Source organism: Geotrypetes seraphini, chromosome 11, assembly GCF_902459505.1.
Source record: "Geotrypetes seraphini chromosome 11, aGeoSer1.1, whole genome shotgun sequence".
NCBI lineage: Eukaryota > Metazoa > Chordata > Amphibia > Gymnophiona > Dermophiidae > Geotrypetes > Geotrypetes seraphini.
Window position 1 is genome coordinate 31,016,890 of NC_047094.1, and position 19,645 is coordinate 31,036,534.

At 44.8% G+C, this 19,645-nt stretch overlaps 1 protein-coding gene across 6 annotated transcripts in view; it reads left to right on the forward strand.

Annotated features, from left to right (window-relative positions):
- LOC117369262 (multidrug resistance-associated protein 1-like) overlaps positions 1-19,645 on the forward strand; it is a 92,142-nt gene that overhangs the window by 30,749 nt on the left and 41,748 nt on the right. For all 6 annotated transcript variants that reach the window (XM_033963560.1, XM_033963562.1, XM_033963561.1 and 3 more), the window contains 6 exons: positions 481-684; positions 1,714-1,860; positions 6,486-6,573; positions 10,493-10,562; positions 13,817-13,943; positions 17,958-18,134. In XM_033963560.1, coding sequence (XP_033819451.1) covers positions 481-684; positions 1,714-1,860; positions 6,486-6,573; positions 10,493-10,562; positions 13,817-13,943; positions 17,958-18,134 — 813 coding nt within the window. The remainder of the gene's footprint in view (positions 1-480; positions 685-1,713; positions 1,861-6,485; positions 6,574-10,492; positions 10,563-13,816; positions 13,944-17,957; positions 18,135-19,645) is intronic.

Below are 19,645 nucleotides of genomic sequence, written 5' to 3' on the forward strand. Positions count from 1 at the left end.
AATTATTGGAATAAACAAAATAAATCAAAAAGGTAATAATAGTCCTAGTAGATTACTTCTTAGTGGGCAGCGTAGTCAACCATAGGACTTAGGCCCATATCTCACTCTAACTACTACACCTATGGTGGAACATGTTTGCCCTCTAAAACCCACCTAAAACCTCCTGTACCAACATATAGGTTTTGGGTGGTTTTGGAGGGCTCAACATACGCTCTAAGGGGGTTATGGTGAGATGTGTACCTGGGTCTTTTGTACGTGGAAATTAACTACAGTGTGCCCCTAAGATGCCCCTTTGCTTTGCTGGGATGTCTACGTGGCCTCTCCTACATCCCAACCAATATGGCTTTTCAAAGTAAGTGCAGCCCTGACATATGTTCGTCTATCAGCTCGAATAAGCCCTCGACTGTGTTTGGCTTTCAGCTGAGTTGCCAGCTTTTCAGAATCCCCACTAACGCATAGTTTATTAATAATTGCCTATAGGCAGAGCAGATGAGGCACAAAGACAGGCGAGCCAGAATGACAAATGAAATGCTGAGCGAGATGAGAACCGTCAAGCTGCACGCCTGGGAGGACTCCTTCTCGGGGAAAGTGCTGGGCCTCCGCGAGCAGGAGCTTGGTGCTCTGAAAGGATCTCAGGTCCTCTTCTCCCTCTCTTTGTCTTCCTTCCACGCATCCACATTCCTGGTGAGCACTGCTTCTGCCCTACAACATTTAGGCTACAATGTTAGAACTACTACAATCACTGTTACTTATTAAGAACATCCAAGAGATAGTCCCTGCTCAGTAGAGCTTACAATCCAATCAAACAAACAGGACAAGTAGGGGGTAAGGGAGTTTCTCAGGAATGGTTACTTTACAAGTGAGTGGAGGTTAGGAGTTAAAAGCAGCCTTGGAAAGGTGGACTTTTTAGTCTGGATTTGAATGCTGCCAGGGACAGAACTTGACATACCGACTCAGGCAATCTGTTCCAGGCGTATGGTGCAGCAAGGGAGAAGAAATGTAGTCTGGAGCAGGCAGTAGAGGAGAAAGGTAGAGATAAGAGAGACCTGCCCTATTGATTTACAAGTGCATTCAAATTTAAAAAAAAACCCCAGCAGTTTTAAAAAGGGGAAATATATCTATACCTTTCCTTCTAAAACTGCCACTTAGAAACGCTGGTATGCTGAGCTGGTTTGAATGATACTATACTGTCCTTTCCTGTATTAAACCTGTAGATCAGGGGTGTCAAAGTCCCTCCTCCAGTCAGGTTTTCAGGATTTCCCCAATGAATATGCATGAGATCTATTAGCATACAATGAAAGGAGTGCATACAAATAGATCTCATGCACATTCATTGGGGAAATCCTGAAAACCCGACTGGATTGCGGCCCTCGAGGAGGGACTTTGACACCCCTGCTGTAGATTGTATATTGCCGTGATCAGGAGCAAGTATGCGTATTTTATACCACATTCATATCATCTGAGTACAGGTCTTGCTTATCGCGGGGGGGAGGGCAGGACATCTTATACAGGAACTTATCCACTAAAATGGATAATTACCAGATTGTTGGTTCAGTATTGCCTTGATGATGAGTTGGGCAGACTGGACGGGCCATGCAGGTCTTTATCGGCCGTCATTTACTATGATACTGTCTTAGGTTACAGCTGATGCAGTGTCCTGGCTCGTGAATCACTTGCGAACTCATCTTTGCTTTGCTGCTCCTTCTTTTTCAGATTGCCTTCATCGTGTTTGCCGTTTATACCTCGATAGACAAGAAGAATGTGCTGGACGCAGAGAAAGCATTTGTTTCTCTGACATTAATCAACATTTTGAACACAGCTCACTCCTTCCTACCATTTTGCATTAATGCCACTATTCAGGTTTCTTGCTTACTTCCATTATTGTTCAATGACATTTATGACCTTACTGGCAAATTGCTGTTATAAATTACTACATCGTTGTACTCCTAATCACTTAACCTGTATTTTACCTGCGTTTAAACAAGAAAAAAATGTGTTTTTCTTCTTTTCTTGATAGCTCTATAAATATTTCAACTACTTATACTGTGATATAGTGAAAGTCTAATGTCAAAGGGCTATTTCAGCGTATCCTGTTGTCTTCACTTGTTCTGATGTATAGACCATCCTTAAAGAGCTCTAACTGGTCTTAGGTGCTCCCCTTTTCATGGACTGGCCATACAGACAAAAGGCTTTGCCGAAATAGCTTCTTCCATCTCACAAAAAAATAGTTTATAGCGATATACAGTGGTACCTCGGTTTACGAGTGCACCGGTTTGCGAGTGTTTTGCAAGACGAGCAAAACATTTGCAAAATCGGTGCCTCGGAAACTGTGCATGGCTCGATTTACGAGCGCCCCCTCCCCCCTGCGATCTGGCACCCTTCCCCCGCGATCCAGCACCCCTGACGTGATTGGGCACCCCCTCGCCACGATCCAGCACCCCCCCCCCGTCACGAATGGGCACCCCGAAGATCGGCCTCCTCATCTGCTGGGCCTTGAGCATCTGCACATGCTCAAGGCCTGCGAGTTCACGTTCTGAACGTGAACTTGCAGGTCTTGAGCATGCGCAGATGTTCAAGGCCCAGCAGACGAGGAGGCCGATCTTCGGGGTGCCCAGATGAGGGTAAGAAGCGGCGGGGGGGGGGGGTGCCCAATCGTGTCGGGGGGGGGTGCTGGATCGTGGCGGGGGGGTGCCCAATCGTGTTGGGGAGGTTCCGGATCGCAGGGAGGGTGCCGGATCGCAGGGGGGCCTTCGAGGGGAGCAATGCCGGTTCTCGGGGGGGGGGGGAGAACGCATCAAAGCGAGTTTCCATTACTTCCTATGGGGAAACTCACTTTGATAAACGAGCATTTTGGATTACGAGCATGCTCCTGGAATTGATTATGCTCGTAATCCGAGGTACCACTGTAATGTGATCTACGTTCTTTATCATGGGTCTCGGGTTAACTTGGATACACTTTCCCTTCAAATCCTTCAAAAACAAAGATGTTTTGGGTATGTAGGAAGAACATGTTGTTTCCAGATTGTGATGTTATTAGAAGTTAAGGTTGAGGCAGTGGCGTAGCGAGGGAGGAGGCGGACCGCCCCGGGCACCTTGTTGGTGGGGGCACCGGCATCTCTCCATCCTGCCACACCACACCACGCTCATGCCATCCCTACCCCCCCCCCCCCTTCCTGGTACCTCTGGAGATCTTCGCTAGCGCGAGCAACTTCTCCTGCCTATTGTTCGCACCAACCTGGTTCCCCTTTGAATCACTTCCGGATTCATGGGGACAGGAAGTGACATCAGAAGGAAATCCAAACACTGTCTCGAGGAGCATGCTGGAGAAAAGCTACTTGCGCTGGTGAAAATTTAGAGGTACGGGGGAGGGGGAAGGGAGAGCACGAGTGCAGAGTGGGGAGCGCAGAGAAAAGGTTGCTGGGGGGGGGCATTCCACCACCCAGGGTGCCTCCTACTCTTACTATGCCTCTGGGTTCAGGTGAAGGCAAGGGAAATGAGGGGATAGTGGAAGGCATGGTTGGGTGCACTAGATAGGCCAAATGGTCTTTATCTGCTTTCTTTTTTCTATGTTTTTTTAATTCTATGTTTCTAAACATCTTATAAAGACTTTTCCCCGAACATATATGTGTAGAAGATTGTGTTGAGCTCTTCTAAGGATGGGGGCTGCAATTTACGCTGTTGAAATATATTATAATTTCTATTGTGCTGTGTACGAGGGGCTGCTGAAAAGTTTTCAGCCCAACCAACAAGTCTCCATCGAGGGCTATACACTTAGTCCAGTGATTTTTCCACTTTTTTTGTTCCGTCGGGGAAAAATATGGAATGAAAAAAGTGGAAAATCGCTGGACTAAGTGTATAGCTCTTGATGGAGATTGCCCCAACTTTGTTGGGTGGGCTGAGAACTTTCCAGCCGCCACTCGTAGCTTATAAACTGCCTCTGTTGTTTAGAGAGGTGACAGAAAAATCTTTTAAACAAATGGAGGAGAAAAGGAGATGTATACCCTGCAGGTGAGCAGGATTCCAAGGTTAAAAAAAGACGAGAACAGGAAGGAAGCTCTCTAGTAGGAAGACAAAAAAGTGGAACACAAAGGCACAGATGGTCATATAATGTTTTTAGACCCCTGATTGCAGGTGTTCTTGCCAAAACTCAGTCGTGAGGAGTTATCCTTGGTGATCGTTTCCCCTGACCTCCTGCGTCTTTGTGTTCCACTTATTGGAAGATAATTCTAGTACAGCGAGTGGAGATAATAGTAAGGAAGGATGATGACCATAGCTAGAAAATTGTAAATGGTTAAGCTCGCAAAGCCAACATTTAGGAGATATCCTTGCCTACTGTACATCAGTGTAAGCAGAGGAAGTCGGAAATTAGACGAATGGAATCTGGGATTGAATTCCATAATGTCTGTCCGGCCACTTGGAACATTCTAGATCGATTAACAACTTTAGTAACCAAGCGTAGGTGAGGGGCAACCAATAGGTCCCTAAATTGTGATTTTAAAGGCTGACATGGTACATAAGCCTGCAGCTTTTATAAAGTTGTGCTGACGGCTGCAGTGCAGCGACGGCATCAAAGCCCGTGAAGTCCCAGTGGGCTTCAATGAAATTGCCGCAGTGAGCTTTCATTTGGTTTTAGTGACTTGCATCTCCCTACCACTTTTACTTTTAACTGCAAGCGTCAAATGTAAGCCCTCCTCCCCCCCCCCCCCTTTTATCAGGCTGTGGTGGAGCGTTTTTGCATGGGCCGGCGAGGTAAATGCTCCGACACTCATTCAATTCCTATGACCATTGGAGCATTCACTTTGCCAGCCCAGGCTAAAACACTTTACCACAACTTGATAAAAGTAGTAAAAATTGGTAAAATTATTACTTCAGTAAAAGTAACAAATGTTATCCTGTACTTTTTTACAAGTAAAAATATCAAAACTTTTACTTAAGCACAGTAATTACACTCCTCCCTCTGTATTTGCGGTTTCGGTATCTGCAAATTTGGTTATTTGCATTTTTTGGCCTAGGACCCCCTCGCCCCCTAGTGAATCGCTCCGTCCCCGACCTCCCCAGACCTTACCGGGAGCAATCTTCCTATATTGAGAACTCGGGCAGCGATCAAAGTTACAGGAGGATCCGAAGGAGAAGGTGTCCTGTTCCTCATCCCAACCCTGTGCCCTTCTGCCATGGCTCTGCACCTTAATAATAATAATAACTTTATTCTTCTATACCGCCATAATCTTGCGACTTCTAGGCGGTTTACAATCAAGAGTCCTGGACATTCAGCGAAATATAATAAGTAGATATTCAGAGGAAATACAGAGATCAGAGACCAATAGAGAGATACAAATACAGAGATCAGAGGCAATAGTATAGAAATACAATTTGCTGAGCGAAAATGTAATATGTACATTTTAGTAGGTAATGTCCGAAAGCAAGCCAGCCCATGATGGTGGAGGAGAGCCTGCAGACAGTGGGCACAGCTCCGGTTGCCCCCGCACCTCAAGCCCCTGAACATGCAGGTGGAGGTCCGCAACACCACTCGCCACATCGTGCTGCACGCTGACCGCCTGGCCGTGCACGGACCTTACCTGGTGGTCTAGCGGTGACGCGGGGCAGGAGCGATCTTCTATGCTCCTGCCCCGTGCAAAACCGTCATCAAAATGGCTGCTGTGAGTTCCCTTTGTAGTCTCGAGGAACGGGAACTCACGGCAGCCATTTTGAAGACGGCTTTGCACGGGGCATGAGTGTAGGAAGATCACTCCTGCCCCGTGTCACTGCTGGACCACCAGGTAAGGTCTGGGAGGCAGGGTGGGTCAGAGTCGGCCCAAAAGTTATTCACAAATTTTCCATATTCGCGGGCCAGCTCTGCCCCTAACCCCGCGAATATGGAGGGAGGAGTGTAGTTATATTTACATAGGCCCCCCCATTTACAAAAAGGCGCTAGCAAGTACCGTGTAGCAAATGCTTTGACATCTATTCAATCCGTATATGCATTGGAGCATTTACCACGACAGCCTGTGCTATGGGGTTTAATAAAATAGGCCCTTAGTTACTATACAACAATGTCTATATGCAATAATTAAAGTGTGGCGCAGTGGTTAAAGCTACAGCCTCAGCACCCTGTGGTTGTGGGCTCCAATCCACACTGCTCCTTGTGACCCTGGGCAAGTCACTTAATCCCTCCATTGCCCTAGGTACATTTGATAGATTGTGAGCCCACCAGAACAGACAGGAAAAAATGCTCGAGTGTCTGTATAAATTTTTGTAAACTGATTTGGGATTAAAATCTGGTAACCCTAAGCACATGGGATCTCTTAGAGAGAAGAAGAGATAATGGTACCGCGGATGGGCAGACTGGATGAGCCACTTGGCTTTTATCTGCCATCATGTTTCTATGTTTAAGTATGAGTTTCTGCTTAAAGGTCTCACGAAGAACTTGAACTGCAACTAACAACTCTAACCTAATGCTATTGTTCTACATTTTCTTGGTATTGCAGGCAAAAGTGTCCTTAAATCGCTTAGCAACATTTTTTGGCCTCGAAGAAATGGACCCTGAGTACATAGACAAATGTACCCTAACCAGCTGTAAGTATTTAGACCCTGAGGGCTTTCTTCTCTAGAGAGTTTAGTCTTAGCTAAAGCACAGGGAAAATCATTGAGGGGACCCCCTTTTTCAAATTAATCTGCCTGGTTCCAAAATACACTCATACTTTTACCATGCACGCGTACAGTTGATTTTCCGGGAACGTTCTCTTTGAAAATTAATCAGCTCACTATGAGGCCCTTTTGCTAAAGTTTCAAGTTTCAAGTTTATTAGTTTTTAATATCCCGATCATAAAACAAATATCTGACCGGTTAACAATAAAATTTAAAATAGGAAAGAAAGAACTACCGTATTTGCCGGCGTATAGGACGACTGGGCGTATAAGACGACCCCCCAACTTTTAGTTAAAAAATAGAGTTTTGTGTTATACTCGCCGTATAAGACGACCCCTTCTTCCTTCTCCACCCCTTTGTATTCCCCCATGTGCTTTCAGCGTTCTTCTCCCTCCTCTGTCTTCAAGTGCTTTCAGAGTCCTTCCCCCCCCCTCCTGTCTTCACCATGGTATTTCAGCGTTCTTCTCCCCCCCCTCCTTCTCTACCGCCCCGGGTGCAGCACAGCCAGCCAGGTCCCCTTACTTTTGTGGCACTTCCCCGACCGACCGACAACAGCCCGGGTCCGACAAACTTCCCTGCCCTTAACCGCGAATCTAAATTACCTTCTTACAGCTGCTGTAAGAAGGTAATTTAGATTCGCGGCTACAGGGCAGGGAGGCTTGTCGGACCCGGGCTGTTATCGGTCGGTCGGGGAAGTGCCACAAAATTAAGGGGACCTGGCCGGCTGTGCTGCAACCGGGGCGGGGCGGCCGCCCCTCTCTCTTGGTACCGCGAGGCTACTCTCCTCCTTACCTGCCATGCCTGCAGTACAGAGCCGAACGGAAGTCTTCCCGACGTCAGTGCTGACGTCGGAGGGAGGGAGGGCTTTGTTTAAGCTTTGTTTAAGCCCTCCCTCCCCTCCGACGTCAGCGCTGATGTCGGGAAGACTTCCGTTTGGCTCTGTGCTGCAAGCAGAGAAGGTAGGGAGAAGAAGAGCCGCGCGACTGAGTACATCCAGCCCCGCAAGTAAGGGCATGTAAACTGTACCCGGCGTATAAGACGACCCCCGACTTTGGGGAGGATTTTAAGGTACTAAAAAGTCGTCTTATACGCCGGCAAATACGGTAGTTATTGGTGTATTAGAAAAATTAGAGAAAACATATTAAACATGTACTGACAAACCTGACCGTGAGGATGAGTGGGGAGGAAGGGAAAAGTTACATAATATTAGAAGAAATGAGATAGAGGGAAGGGATAGGACATGAGGGATAAGGGTGCATGGTATAAAAGATATGCGCTGAAGTAAAGGTTAGTTTTGGGAAAAAGATAAATAAATAAATAAAGTAAAGATTAAGATTTGTCAAAGGCATCTTGAAATAGGAAAGTTTTAAGATTAGTCTTAAATTTTGGTAAGTGAATTTCATCCCGGAGAAAGCCGTGGCAAAAGTGGTCTTAGGGCGCCCTTACTGCTGGTTTTTTGTTTGCACCAAGGCCACATTTGCTGCAGCTGGAAATAGACTGGTTTTCTTATTCTTAATGGTTATGTGATAATTGCGCAATTAATGCATGACCATAAAAATATTACTGCGTGAGCTCTCACTGCCATGCCACACATATTTTTTAGCCTGGCCTCCCAAAGGAGCTCAAAATGGGTTACAAATCAGCATTCTTATTATCTGTCCCAGTGGGTAACAGTCTATCTAATGGACCTGGGGCAGTGGAGGATTAAGTGACTTGCCCAGGGTCACAAGGAGTAGCACAGGATTTAAACCCACAACCTCAGGATGCTGAGGCTTTAGCTCTAACCACTATGCCACACTCTCCTTTTATAGGCGGTTAGGGGTCACAAGCTAATCATTTAAGAACAAAAGAATTGCCGCTGCTGGGTCAGACTAGTGGTCCATCGTGCCCAGCAGTCCGCTCACGCGGCGGCCCTCAGGTCAAAGACCAGTGCCCTAACTGAGTCTAGCCTTACCTGCGTACGTTCTGGTTCAGCAGGAACTTGTCTAACTTTGTCTTGAATCCCTGGAGGGTGTTTTCCCCTATAACAGCCTCCGGAAGAGCGTTCCAGTGTTCCGCCACTCTCTGGGTGAAGAAGAACTTCCTTACGTTTGTATGGAATCTATCCCCTTTTAGCACATCCCCCAAACACGCTCCCTTAACAGAAAATAAAAAATTATTTCTTTAGTGCACAGTGTGCATACGCAAAGTGGAAAATTTTCCACAGGAAGTCTCGGCGCATCCCATGTTAACCCTGACTAAGCTGCAATGAGCACATGTTGTGCTTACTGCAGTTCAATAAAGGGGTTGTAATATGTAATGTTAGGGTTTCTAGATGTCCGGATATACCCGGACGTGTCCTCTTATTAGAGGACAAATCCGGAGGGCTTTTCAAACTCTGTACTTTTGTCCAGGGTTTGAAAAGCTTCCAGCACCAGACCACATCTGGAGGGCATCTACGCATGTACAGATGCAATGTAGGGATGTCACGCGCCTGCACAGATGCCCTCCCGACGTTGCTACGAGCATGAGAACTTGTGGAGGGGGCGGGGCTGGGGGGGCGAGGTTGAGGCATGACTTGGATGGAACAGGGCAGGGCTGGGTAGAACTGGGTGAAGCTAGGGGCGGGGCCATGGCTCCGGATTTTACAATAGTAAAATCTGGTAACCCTATGTATTGTAAAAGCATCCGGATACCTCTTTGTGCGTGCAGTCAAGCATGCATATGTGTGAAAATCAAATGCACGTGAGCTGGCCAGGTGGTTGGTAATGCCTGAAAAATATCTAGAAACTGGGAGTAGTGCAACACTTCAAAGAGCGTTGCTTTTGAGTCACAATGGCCACTGTGAATACAGCATATATCTGCTTTTGATTCAGACAATGACCCCTGAGGCAGGTATTATGCCTAAAACATGGTCACGTTGGGTCAGCCATTAAATAAAAGTCTTCATATCTGCACCTATAGTTCTTGCCACCATTTGTATGGCCACCTCTGCTTTGTGGAGTTTTGGGGGTTTTTTTTTTTCATTTTGTCTGCTGTTACTTCTCACTAGAAACACTTCTCTTTTACCCTGCTGGAAGTCGATGCTATGGAAGTCCACGTGATCAGGGCAAAAAATTTTCAGTTCATTCAGAGCTTTTAACAATTTTCAGATTTTTTTTTTTTGAGGGGGGGGCTTCATTTTACCTATTTGTTTTAATAAACAGTTTTTACTATGTGTTAGAACTTTCTAACATGCACTAATCAACCCGCATTAATTTGTCGGTCAAGGTGCATTGACTCAGTTTTGCATGCACAAAATTGTTAAGGTTCACTAATGAACAATGCGCCTTCATAAAAGCACAACCGTAATGTGCACTATTAATTTGGCAAAGGAGATTTCCAACAGGCCGCCTTACCCAAATAAATGACCCTTTACCTGAGTAAATGGCTTTTAAAATGATCATCTTTGAGGGGATTACATAAAATTTGCTCTAGAGGAGGAAGTGTGGCGTAGTGGTTAGAGCTACAGCTTCAGTACCCTGAGGCTGTGAGTTCAAACCCTGTGCTGCTCCCTGTGACCCTGGTCAAGTCATTCAGTCCTCCACTGTCCCAGGTACATTAGACAGATCATGAGCCCACCAGGACAGATAGGGAAAATGCTTTGAGTATGGTTGTAAAACTAGAAAAAGGCAGTGTACAAATCCCAATCCCCTTTCCTTTCTAGAGTACCAGTGTAGATATTGCTCCTGATTTCTCAGTGCCAGGTAGGACTGTGATATACCAAGCTTATTCGCATATACAGTGCCATGGATAATACTGAATGAATGTGTAACATCTCTATGAAAGTATATATTGATAGACTTTTAAATGCATATTATCTTCTTAGACCAAGATTGCATCCATGTCAAGAATGGAACATTTACCTGGTCCAAAGACAGTTCTCCGTGCCTTAAAAGGTGCATCACGCATTTTCCCATTGTTTTTAAAAGAAATCCAGCAAACGGAATGGGTAAAAGTCATAAGACTAACAAGTGTTTGTAGCTGGAAAATCTGTGAAGTGCTTTCTTGATGACTTGAATCTGTAAAGGTTTATTACCAATGTCAAATGTGTCCGATTTGCTGATTTTAAATGAATATCTTTTTCATAGACTGACATTGCTTTTACTCTTTCTAGACGATACAGTATTGACTCCATTTTTCCTGGGCAGGTTGATTCAGGCCTGTTTTCCGTCACCTCCACTGAACACTTAAATTTGTAGTTCTGCTTTTCATGGGTGAATCATTAGGGCTCATCAGAACTACAAGTCCCTGCTTGCAGTAGGGTAAAACCAGAAGCAGATTGACTTGTCTTGAAAACTTGGAGCCGTTTGGCTACCTTATGCAATATAAACACTACACAATTGAGGTTATAAGACCACAATAGCTATCACAAACAGGTCTATGACCCTGCAATTGTTTATATTAGAACTATTTTTTACATATTGATGCCTTTTTCAGTAGAAATGCATTCTCTCTCTCCAGGCAAATGCCCAATTGCAGGATCCAGAGAAAATAGTTTTCAAAGAATAAATTAACTTTAGGTGTGCCGAATGGTTTTAAAGAATTGTAACATTCTTTTCTGAAGATAGCATAATGACGGTGTTCATTCAAGGTGAATATTTTAAATGGTAAAGTACACTCCTGCTTTGGTGGTACTTTAGTCATTTAGATAAGGATGTGGCTACATGCGAGGGATCTTCAAAACGTTTCCGCACTTTTGTTTTTTTAAACCACTATTTATTAAATATCTCAAAAGCAAATTACATCCTACCTGCAAAGTGAGACGGCTTGCCAGACTGATCACATGACATTCTTTGACACGCCCTCTTGCCACTTTTCCCGACCCAACAATTTCCCGTGACAATATGAAAGTGCAGAAACTTTCTGAAGAACCCTCGCATATGCACAAGTGACCTCTTATAAATTACTAATTAATGCAGAATGATGGTGCCTAGTTTGCTGGTGGCTGTGCACAGGGGTGGAGCTCGGGCAGAGTCTGCAAGTGTGCACATAGGTTAGCGTTCTTCAATGCAAGGCCAGAAAGGTGGCCTCCATTGTCTTTCTGGGTGGGGGTGGGGGGTCTGCTACTCTGCCTCTCTAACCAGGCTCGGAACATAAAGGAGAAAGTGGATTGGGTAAGAATCGCATGCTTGAAGGACAATAGACAAAAGAGAATGCATTTTTGAAAATGCCCCCAACCTTGAGGATACTTTCCCTCCAATAAAGTTTGAAAATGGACTGGCTGGGATGGATATCACTGACACACACTTGTCAGCAGTGTTGTGGCCCTGCATGGAAAGATGTTTGTCGGCTCTCCTTCAGCTCATTAGAATCCAAAGTGGCCCCAACTTCAAAATTAATGAAGACCACGTACATAGATGATAAAATATTATAATTTAGACATGTGTTTGAAAAATATTGCATAGACATTTCCACCAATAAATGTTCACACCTGTCACTTTTGCTAATATCAATCATTCACCCCCAAATCTACTCACAGTCAATAAATCTTAGTTCTCCTTTTACTAAGCTGCGCTAGTGGTTTTAGCACGTGCTAGATGCTAACGCCTCCACTGAGCTGGTGTTAGTTTGTAGCGTGGGGTTAAGGCACGCGGCAATATAACGCCCGCTAAAAACGCTAGCGCACCTTAGTAAAAGGAGCCCTTAGTATTCTAAAAAAAAAAGAAGAAATGCAGAAACTACTTTCACCAAGAGTGGAGAAAAGACCTTGGTAGATAACGGAAATATTAGAAGTCTCTGTCCTTACTTAAGCAATCGTACTTCTGAAAATCCACATACAGAAGTGGAACACATTACTCCACTTTTCCAAGTCCCCGAGTTTATTGAAAGTTTGATATCCCGCTTTATCAAAGTTAAAGCAGCTTTCATAAAAATATAAAATATTATAAAATTCTGTGGGGGAATTGCAGACTGATCGACAGATAAAATGAAACAAGGTTAGACATAAGGTGTATAGGGGAGAAATACAATGTTTGATAGAAAGGATAAACAAAGGAAAAAATGCAATAGGGAGGGGACGTAATTTACATTCTGCATGGGAAAGTGTCTGAAATGTTCATAGATTGAAGGCGGTCTGTGAATAGGAAACTTTTCAGGTTGGATTTAAATTTCCATAAATTGGGCGCCGTGACTGAAAAAAAAAAAATTGTTTTTCAAATAGTATAGAAAAGATGACGTAGGGAAGGGATGGCTAAGAGATTTTGAGAGTTTGGTCTTAATACTCTTGCTGTGCTATAGGGCATAATCAGTCTGTCTAGAAACCCTGAAGAATGGAATAATTTTGTCTTAAATGTTAGTAGTATAATTTTGTAAGTAATTCGGTGAGTAAGCGGTGGCCTTTATAGGCAATGTGGCTGTATTCAAAAGGTTTCTGCAAGTAGTGGTTCCTCTGAAGCAGCGCTAGCAACAGGGAATCCTATTTTGTTGGGAATCCTATTTTATTAATAACCCTGATGGATTAGCAGCTATTGTAGCTGTGAAGATTTGTTTCTCTGCCAGCATATTTATATGTAAAAGGAGAAGCAGTGGGTCTTTCTGGACTGGGTCTAAGATAAGTGATTTCTTTTGCATTTTTCTAGTTATGAAATTATCTGTAGGTGTTTTACAATATATATGAACTGTATTGATGTATAAGAAGTACACTGAAAGAATATTTGAGGGCCCTGGACATTAAAAGTGGAGGTTTTTTTAGTACTGTGATGTGTTCTACTTTTCAATGTGGATTTTCAGAAATGTGATCCCTCGAGTAAGGACAGAGACTTCTGTTATCTCCGTTATCTAGTAGCAACACTGAAGACTTTTCTCCACTTTTGGTGAGAGTAGTTTCTGTTTTTCTTTTCTTTTTAAGAATAAGATTTATTGAATGAGTGAATTTTGGGTGAATGATTGAGTTGATTTCTACTCAGCCCTGGTAATTGCGATTGACTTTTGCTAGTATCCCATAAAGTAAGTGGGTACCTATTTTTATTTATAAAATAGCCTCAACATACAGTAGGTGCTTTAAAAGGCACTTTAACTAGGTGCTTCCTTCTGGAATTACCTCTAGTATGGATATTTTCACAAGACGTTGTTGGAAATATGGACTTAACTTTGAATGCTGACAGATTCACCTTACCAGATTTACACTAAACCACAGGCCATGTTGTTGCAGCATCAATCTATCGGTCCCTAAAGGCTGTTTGCTCGCAGTAGTTGGCCAGGTAGGAGCTGGGAAATCATCTTTGCTGTCATCATTAATTGGTGAGCTGGAGAAGTTGGAAGGACATGTATTTGTTAAGGTAATTTTTTCCCACCTCTATAATATGTGAGCAGGATTATTTATTGGGCTAAATGTTTGTACCTATAAAGCTTGATTGATTCAGTGCAGTGGGAACCAGATGCCCTGCCTTGTTGTATCGCTGTAGTGTGTGCATCTGACCAGACACAAGTAAACAGGGGATGCAAAGAACACAGTGAAGGTGACCTTAGGTGCTCAATTATTTTATTGTAGCTATTAAACTCGACACTTACGTGTTTCAGCCCTATGGCTTGCCTCAGGAGTCTGAAGAATGTTCTTATAAAAGAAACAGAAAATGTCACCTTTAGTCAGTGGTGTGGTAAGGGGGGTGCGAGGGGGGCGGTCCGCCCTGGGCGCAGTCTTCCCCTTTGCCCCCTCTTCCCACTTCACCCCCTGCTACTTGCGCAGCCCCGCACCCCTTCCCCGTACCTTTTCAACTTCAGCGCGAATAGCGACGAACTTGCTGCCTGCGTCGGCTTCGGCGCATTTTCTGGCGTCACTTGCTGGAAGCATTCCTGCGTTAACTCGGCGTTAGCCAATTAGTGTATGCTAGTGCAAACTTACTCCCACGCCAATTCTCTGGTTCTTGACACACTCGCTCCCCAAAATGTTTTTTTAGTAATGCACAAGTTAGCACAGAATAACAGACAAAATGCTTTAAGGTATGTTGCAGTCGCCCGTTTTTCATGCATTAAGCATGCATTAGGGTTTAACACCCTTTAGTAAAAGAGTTCCGAAGCAGTAGCATAATGAGGGTGAGAGGTGCTCGGGGTGGTGGTGCCCCTTCCCACTTCCACACGCTCCTGTTCCACCCCCTCCTGCCGCACACGCGCCACTTCCCTTCCGCTGTACCTCTTTAACGATCCTGACACGAGCAGCAACCCCCAACTTGCCATCACGCCAGCATGAGCTCTTCCTCTGACACCACTTCCTAGGCACGGGTCCAGGAAGTGACATCAGAGGAAGAGCCGACACTGGCGTGATAGCAGGCTGGGGGTTGCTGCTCGTGCCAGGAACATTACAGAGGTACAAGGGAAGGGAAGCACGGCAGTGGGGGGACGAGGAAGGAGTGGGGGGGGCATAGAGGAGGAACACCCCCCCTTTACTATGCCACTGTTCCTAAGTCTCATGGGCCAGAGTTAAAATAGCATAAGTTAGAGGCTGTCTTACTAAAGTGCATTAAGCCCTAATGCGTGCTTAGCTCAAGAAAAAGAAACAACTGCAAAACATGTTAAAGATTTTTTGCAGTATTTAGCCAGCTAGCACAAACTCACGTCAGGTGTGTTTTGGAAGGGTTGTGTCATGGGTGGAGAATGGGCGTGGAAATGTTAACCAGCTGGCATATTAGATTAATGCACACTAACTGGCTCTGGCTGAATTAACGCTGGAGCACTTACTCCCTCCCAGTTCTATAAAGTGTGCCTAAAGTTAGGCACCTATATCAGTGGTGACCCATCAAATGAGCGCAGGACAATTGCGCTTTGAAAAATACGCTCTGACAATTGCGCACAGGGACCAGTGCGCATGTGGACAATTGTGGTGGTGGATACAATTTTGTGTTTTTTTGAGGGTTGCTTTAAATATTCACTTGCTATCTAGTGTTAGGGTAAGCCTAATCACGATATAAACCTAACCCTAACACGAAGGCCCTGATTTGCTGAGACTCCTCAGACCCCTCCCAAGGGACGGGGCATGAGGAGTCTCAGCAAATCAGGGCATCCCAGATTCACGGTCCGCAACTGTCCACCGCGCACGTGTCCCTGCGCGTAATTGTCCTACATGTACTTGTCCCTGCGCGCAGTTGTCGGCCTGCATTTGTCGGAGCGCAGTTGTCCTGCGCTCATTCGTCGGTGTACCTATATCGGATGTACTTAGACAGTGTAGGTGTCTAACTTATTTGAGTATTAGGTTCAGTCGGCGCCCCATAATCGGCGCTCAACATCTCTCCGTTAACTTAGGTCCCTAACTTGGCAGACGTGATTCTACAACAATTAGGCACCTAGTGCAAAGCGCATAGTTAAAATGGGTGTGGTTAGGAGGGTGGCTCATGTATGTGTTTTGAAGTAGGCCGCTGTAGGAGCCTACACCGAGATAGAGACCTCACACTCTATATACTGGTATCAATCAATAAGTATATTTATTAGCAAATCAGTAACAGCTTACAAGAATAAATCATTCAGCATATAGAATAACAGAATGTGATCTTCAGGCCTGAGGATCCTCTGATGTCTGTTCTGTTTACTTCTGCTTACAGGCCTGGTTTTATACATTTCTTAGTGGTCAACATCACGTTGGTCTAAATCACATGATACATCTTTATTGGTTCTTTGTTTACACGTCATTACATAAGTAAATTCATTTATTGGTTTATACATTTGTGTCACGCTATACATCTGTTCAGTTTACCATAAGGCCTATCCTTTTCCCGCAAATGCCCCTTTAATTTACCATATCAGCAATTCCGAGCCTCCCCCCCCCCCTGCTTTGTTATCACAAGACACGTCTTACTAAATGATATTCTTAAGAATTCTATTTCTGACCATGAGATGTGTTCATCTTTTCATAATATCCTGCCAGGTGTGAGGCCCTATTGCCATGCAACAGAGTTAAGTCTTGTTTGTTCCTTTTCATAAGTTTCGCTTAGTCTAGCAATTAGTTCAGCAGGGTATTTCCAAATCAGTATATGACAGCTGGCAAATGTAGTAAGAAATGTCTTTTAGATTGTTAACATACTGATTTATTAGAGCAGGAGGGAGAAAGGGGGTTTTTCTTCTTTGAGGTCTGGTTTCTTCACCTTTAGTGTTATCCAAAGGACTTAATATGCTTCACCTGTATCATACAAGGACTTTATAAGTGTATTTCCCTTTATACCAGAGTTTTCCGTGATTTTCTTCTTCCTCTCATCTTCCTTTTCCTCTCAGTTTTTGAGTTAGGCGCCTGCTTTTTGAGTTAGGAGCCATTGGGCACCTAACTTAGGTGCAGGCATTTAGGCCAGGAAAACCCTGGCATAAATAGGGCATGCCTAAATGTTAGAATGCCTATTGCCACCTAAGCATGCATGGTTTTGTAATGGGCACCTTATATAGAATTGCACTTAGGGCCAGATTCTCAACATGGTACTTTAACTTAATTGGTTTAATTGGGTTTAAGTGGCACGATAATTGGTTGCATGGTCACAACCCAATTAAATACTCATTTTTAAAAAAAAGTCCCCACTATGCAGCCTACCTGACCAGCGCCTTGGTCTGTGGTGCCAGCCGTTGCCTAGAAATGCCGCGAGTGGTGTGGACCTTCAGTGACACTAAGCAACGCTGGCCGTGATTTATGAGGGACCCTAGGTGCCAGAAACGTGGGCCTGTGAAACCCTGGCCTATATTTACAGCACCTAAAGTTCTTGCTAGGTGCCGGTGTGCACGATTCTATATTCGACGCCTTCGGTGATGGACACGCGGCAGGTGTCCGTTTGCTAGGCGCCTGCCATGGTGGGCACCACGTGCAGAATCACCCCCTTATTGCTGCATTAGTCGGCGCCAGTTTTTCATTCGACATATATAGAATCAGGCCCTTGGCACCTCCTAAATAGGAGATGGTACATGCTTCCGCATCGACATGGAGCATTCCTGGCACGAGCAGTAACTCCCAAGCTGAAGTGACGTCAGAGGAAGACCGGACGCTGGCACAACAGCAGGTTGGGGGGTTGCTGCTCGCACCAGGAACGTTAGAGATACGGGGGAAGGGATGTGGCATGCATACGCGGCAGTGGGGAGGGGGGGCAAGGAAGTAGCATGGGGCAGAGAGGAGGACAGGTGCCCGCGCTCCTACCAAGACAGCGCCTGGGGCGGACTGTCTCCCCGCCCCTTCCCCCTTTACTACTTCATTTCTTTCTATAATAAGAGCGGCTTGGTGGTAAAATAACCCCCTTAGCTGTAGTCCACATTAACAACTTCCCCTCAGATTTGTAAATTTGATGGGTCAGTTTATAGCATCGTCTTATAAAATTCTCTGCTTCCTCCAGGGATCTGTGGCATATGTTCCCCAGCAAGCTTGGATCCAAAATGCTACGGTGAAAAGCAACATGACCTTTGGGCAGGAGATGGATGAGAGCTGGTATAACAGAGTGATAGAAGCATGCGCACTGCAACCAGACCTTGAGGTCTTGCCAGCTGGAAGTCACACACAGCTAGGAGACAAGGTTGTAATCCAAATTTCAAGTTTCTGGTTACCAAGTTTGCTTTTTTTGCTGTGAAATTGGAATGGACATTGATAACAGTCGAAGGGGGAAGCTGCTCAAAGTAGGCAAGTCTATGATCAAACAAGAAATTCCACCCAGAACTAGTGAGGGTTGCTTTTCAGGATGTGCGCAACTGGGTGTGTTCACACATACCGTGTTTCCCTGAAAATAAGACCTACCCCAAAAATAAGCCCTAGCATGATTTTTGGGGTAGGTCTTAATATAAGCCCTACCCTCGAAAATAAGCCTTAGTTGCTGGCAGCAGCAGCGCTTTCCCTGCCCGCCTGGCTGCTGCGCCCCACTCCCCCTCCCGCTGACCCATCTGTCCCTTCCATCCGAACTGATAATGTCATCAGCAACGCAGCAGAGTAACGCCCGGGAGATAGAAGGCCTTGAAGCTGCCTGTGTAGATTGCTGCCGACGCTGTTATAAGGTATTCCTGTCTCGTAGTTCGGATGGGAGGGAGAGATGGGGGTGAGGGTGCATTGCGGCGGCGGTGGGTGGATAGAAAGATGCTACACAGGGGGAGGGGAGGAAAGATACTGTACTTGTGGGAGAGAAAAAGGAAATAGAAAGAATTGGGGTGAAGGAGAGGAAAGGAGAGATGATCATTACATGAAAAAAATAAGACATCACCGAAAATAAGACCTAGTGCCTTTTTTGGGCCCGAAATTAATATAAAACAGTGCCTTATTTTCGAGGAAACACGGTATGTATGGACCCAAAATAATTTAATACATTTTTGACAAACTTTTCAAGCCCAAAACCTTCTTCCTCAGGTCAGGAATGAGCAAAAGATGATAATATCAGAATATATAAGTGAGGCATAAAAGCATTCCAGTGACAGTCTCAAGGGAAAAGGTAGGGTGAGGAAGAGGGAAACAAGGTTGAATGTGTGATTATAAGATACCTCCCCCCCACCTCCCCTGCCCCCACATACCCACACACCTACTTTTCCGTTTGAGACTTATTTTTCTTTTGGAAGAGTTGCTTACACAATTTCCTGTCATGGATTGTCTTGAAATGGTGTACAGTATAATCTCGTTATAACGGACTCGCTTATAATGGAATATCGTTTAAAGCGGTCAAGGCCTGCTGGTCCCGGCCGTGCGCCTTTATGAACATGCAGAAAATCACTGCATATAGCAGACTCGCATATAATGGACTTTAATTTGGTTCCCAGAGCCGCTTTTAGCTGTAGTTTTGTTCGGCTATAATGGACATGCAGGCTTCACCTACAAGGCGATATAGTGATATAGTATCAAAATGCAGCCCAGAAGAAAATGACAGATTATTTTTCTTTCCAGTACAGTACAACATAATGCTTTAGAGCACATCTTTTAGGGTTCTGGTTTTGCAATCATTTCGTGCCATACCAGTGTTTTGCTGAGTTTTGTTCTTGATGTTGCTGACATGCTTGTGCAGTGACTATTGTTCATTGATTGACCGTTGTTTCAAGTTGACGTAAATAA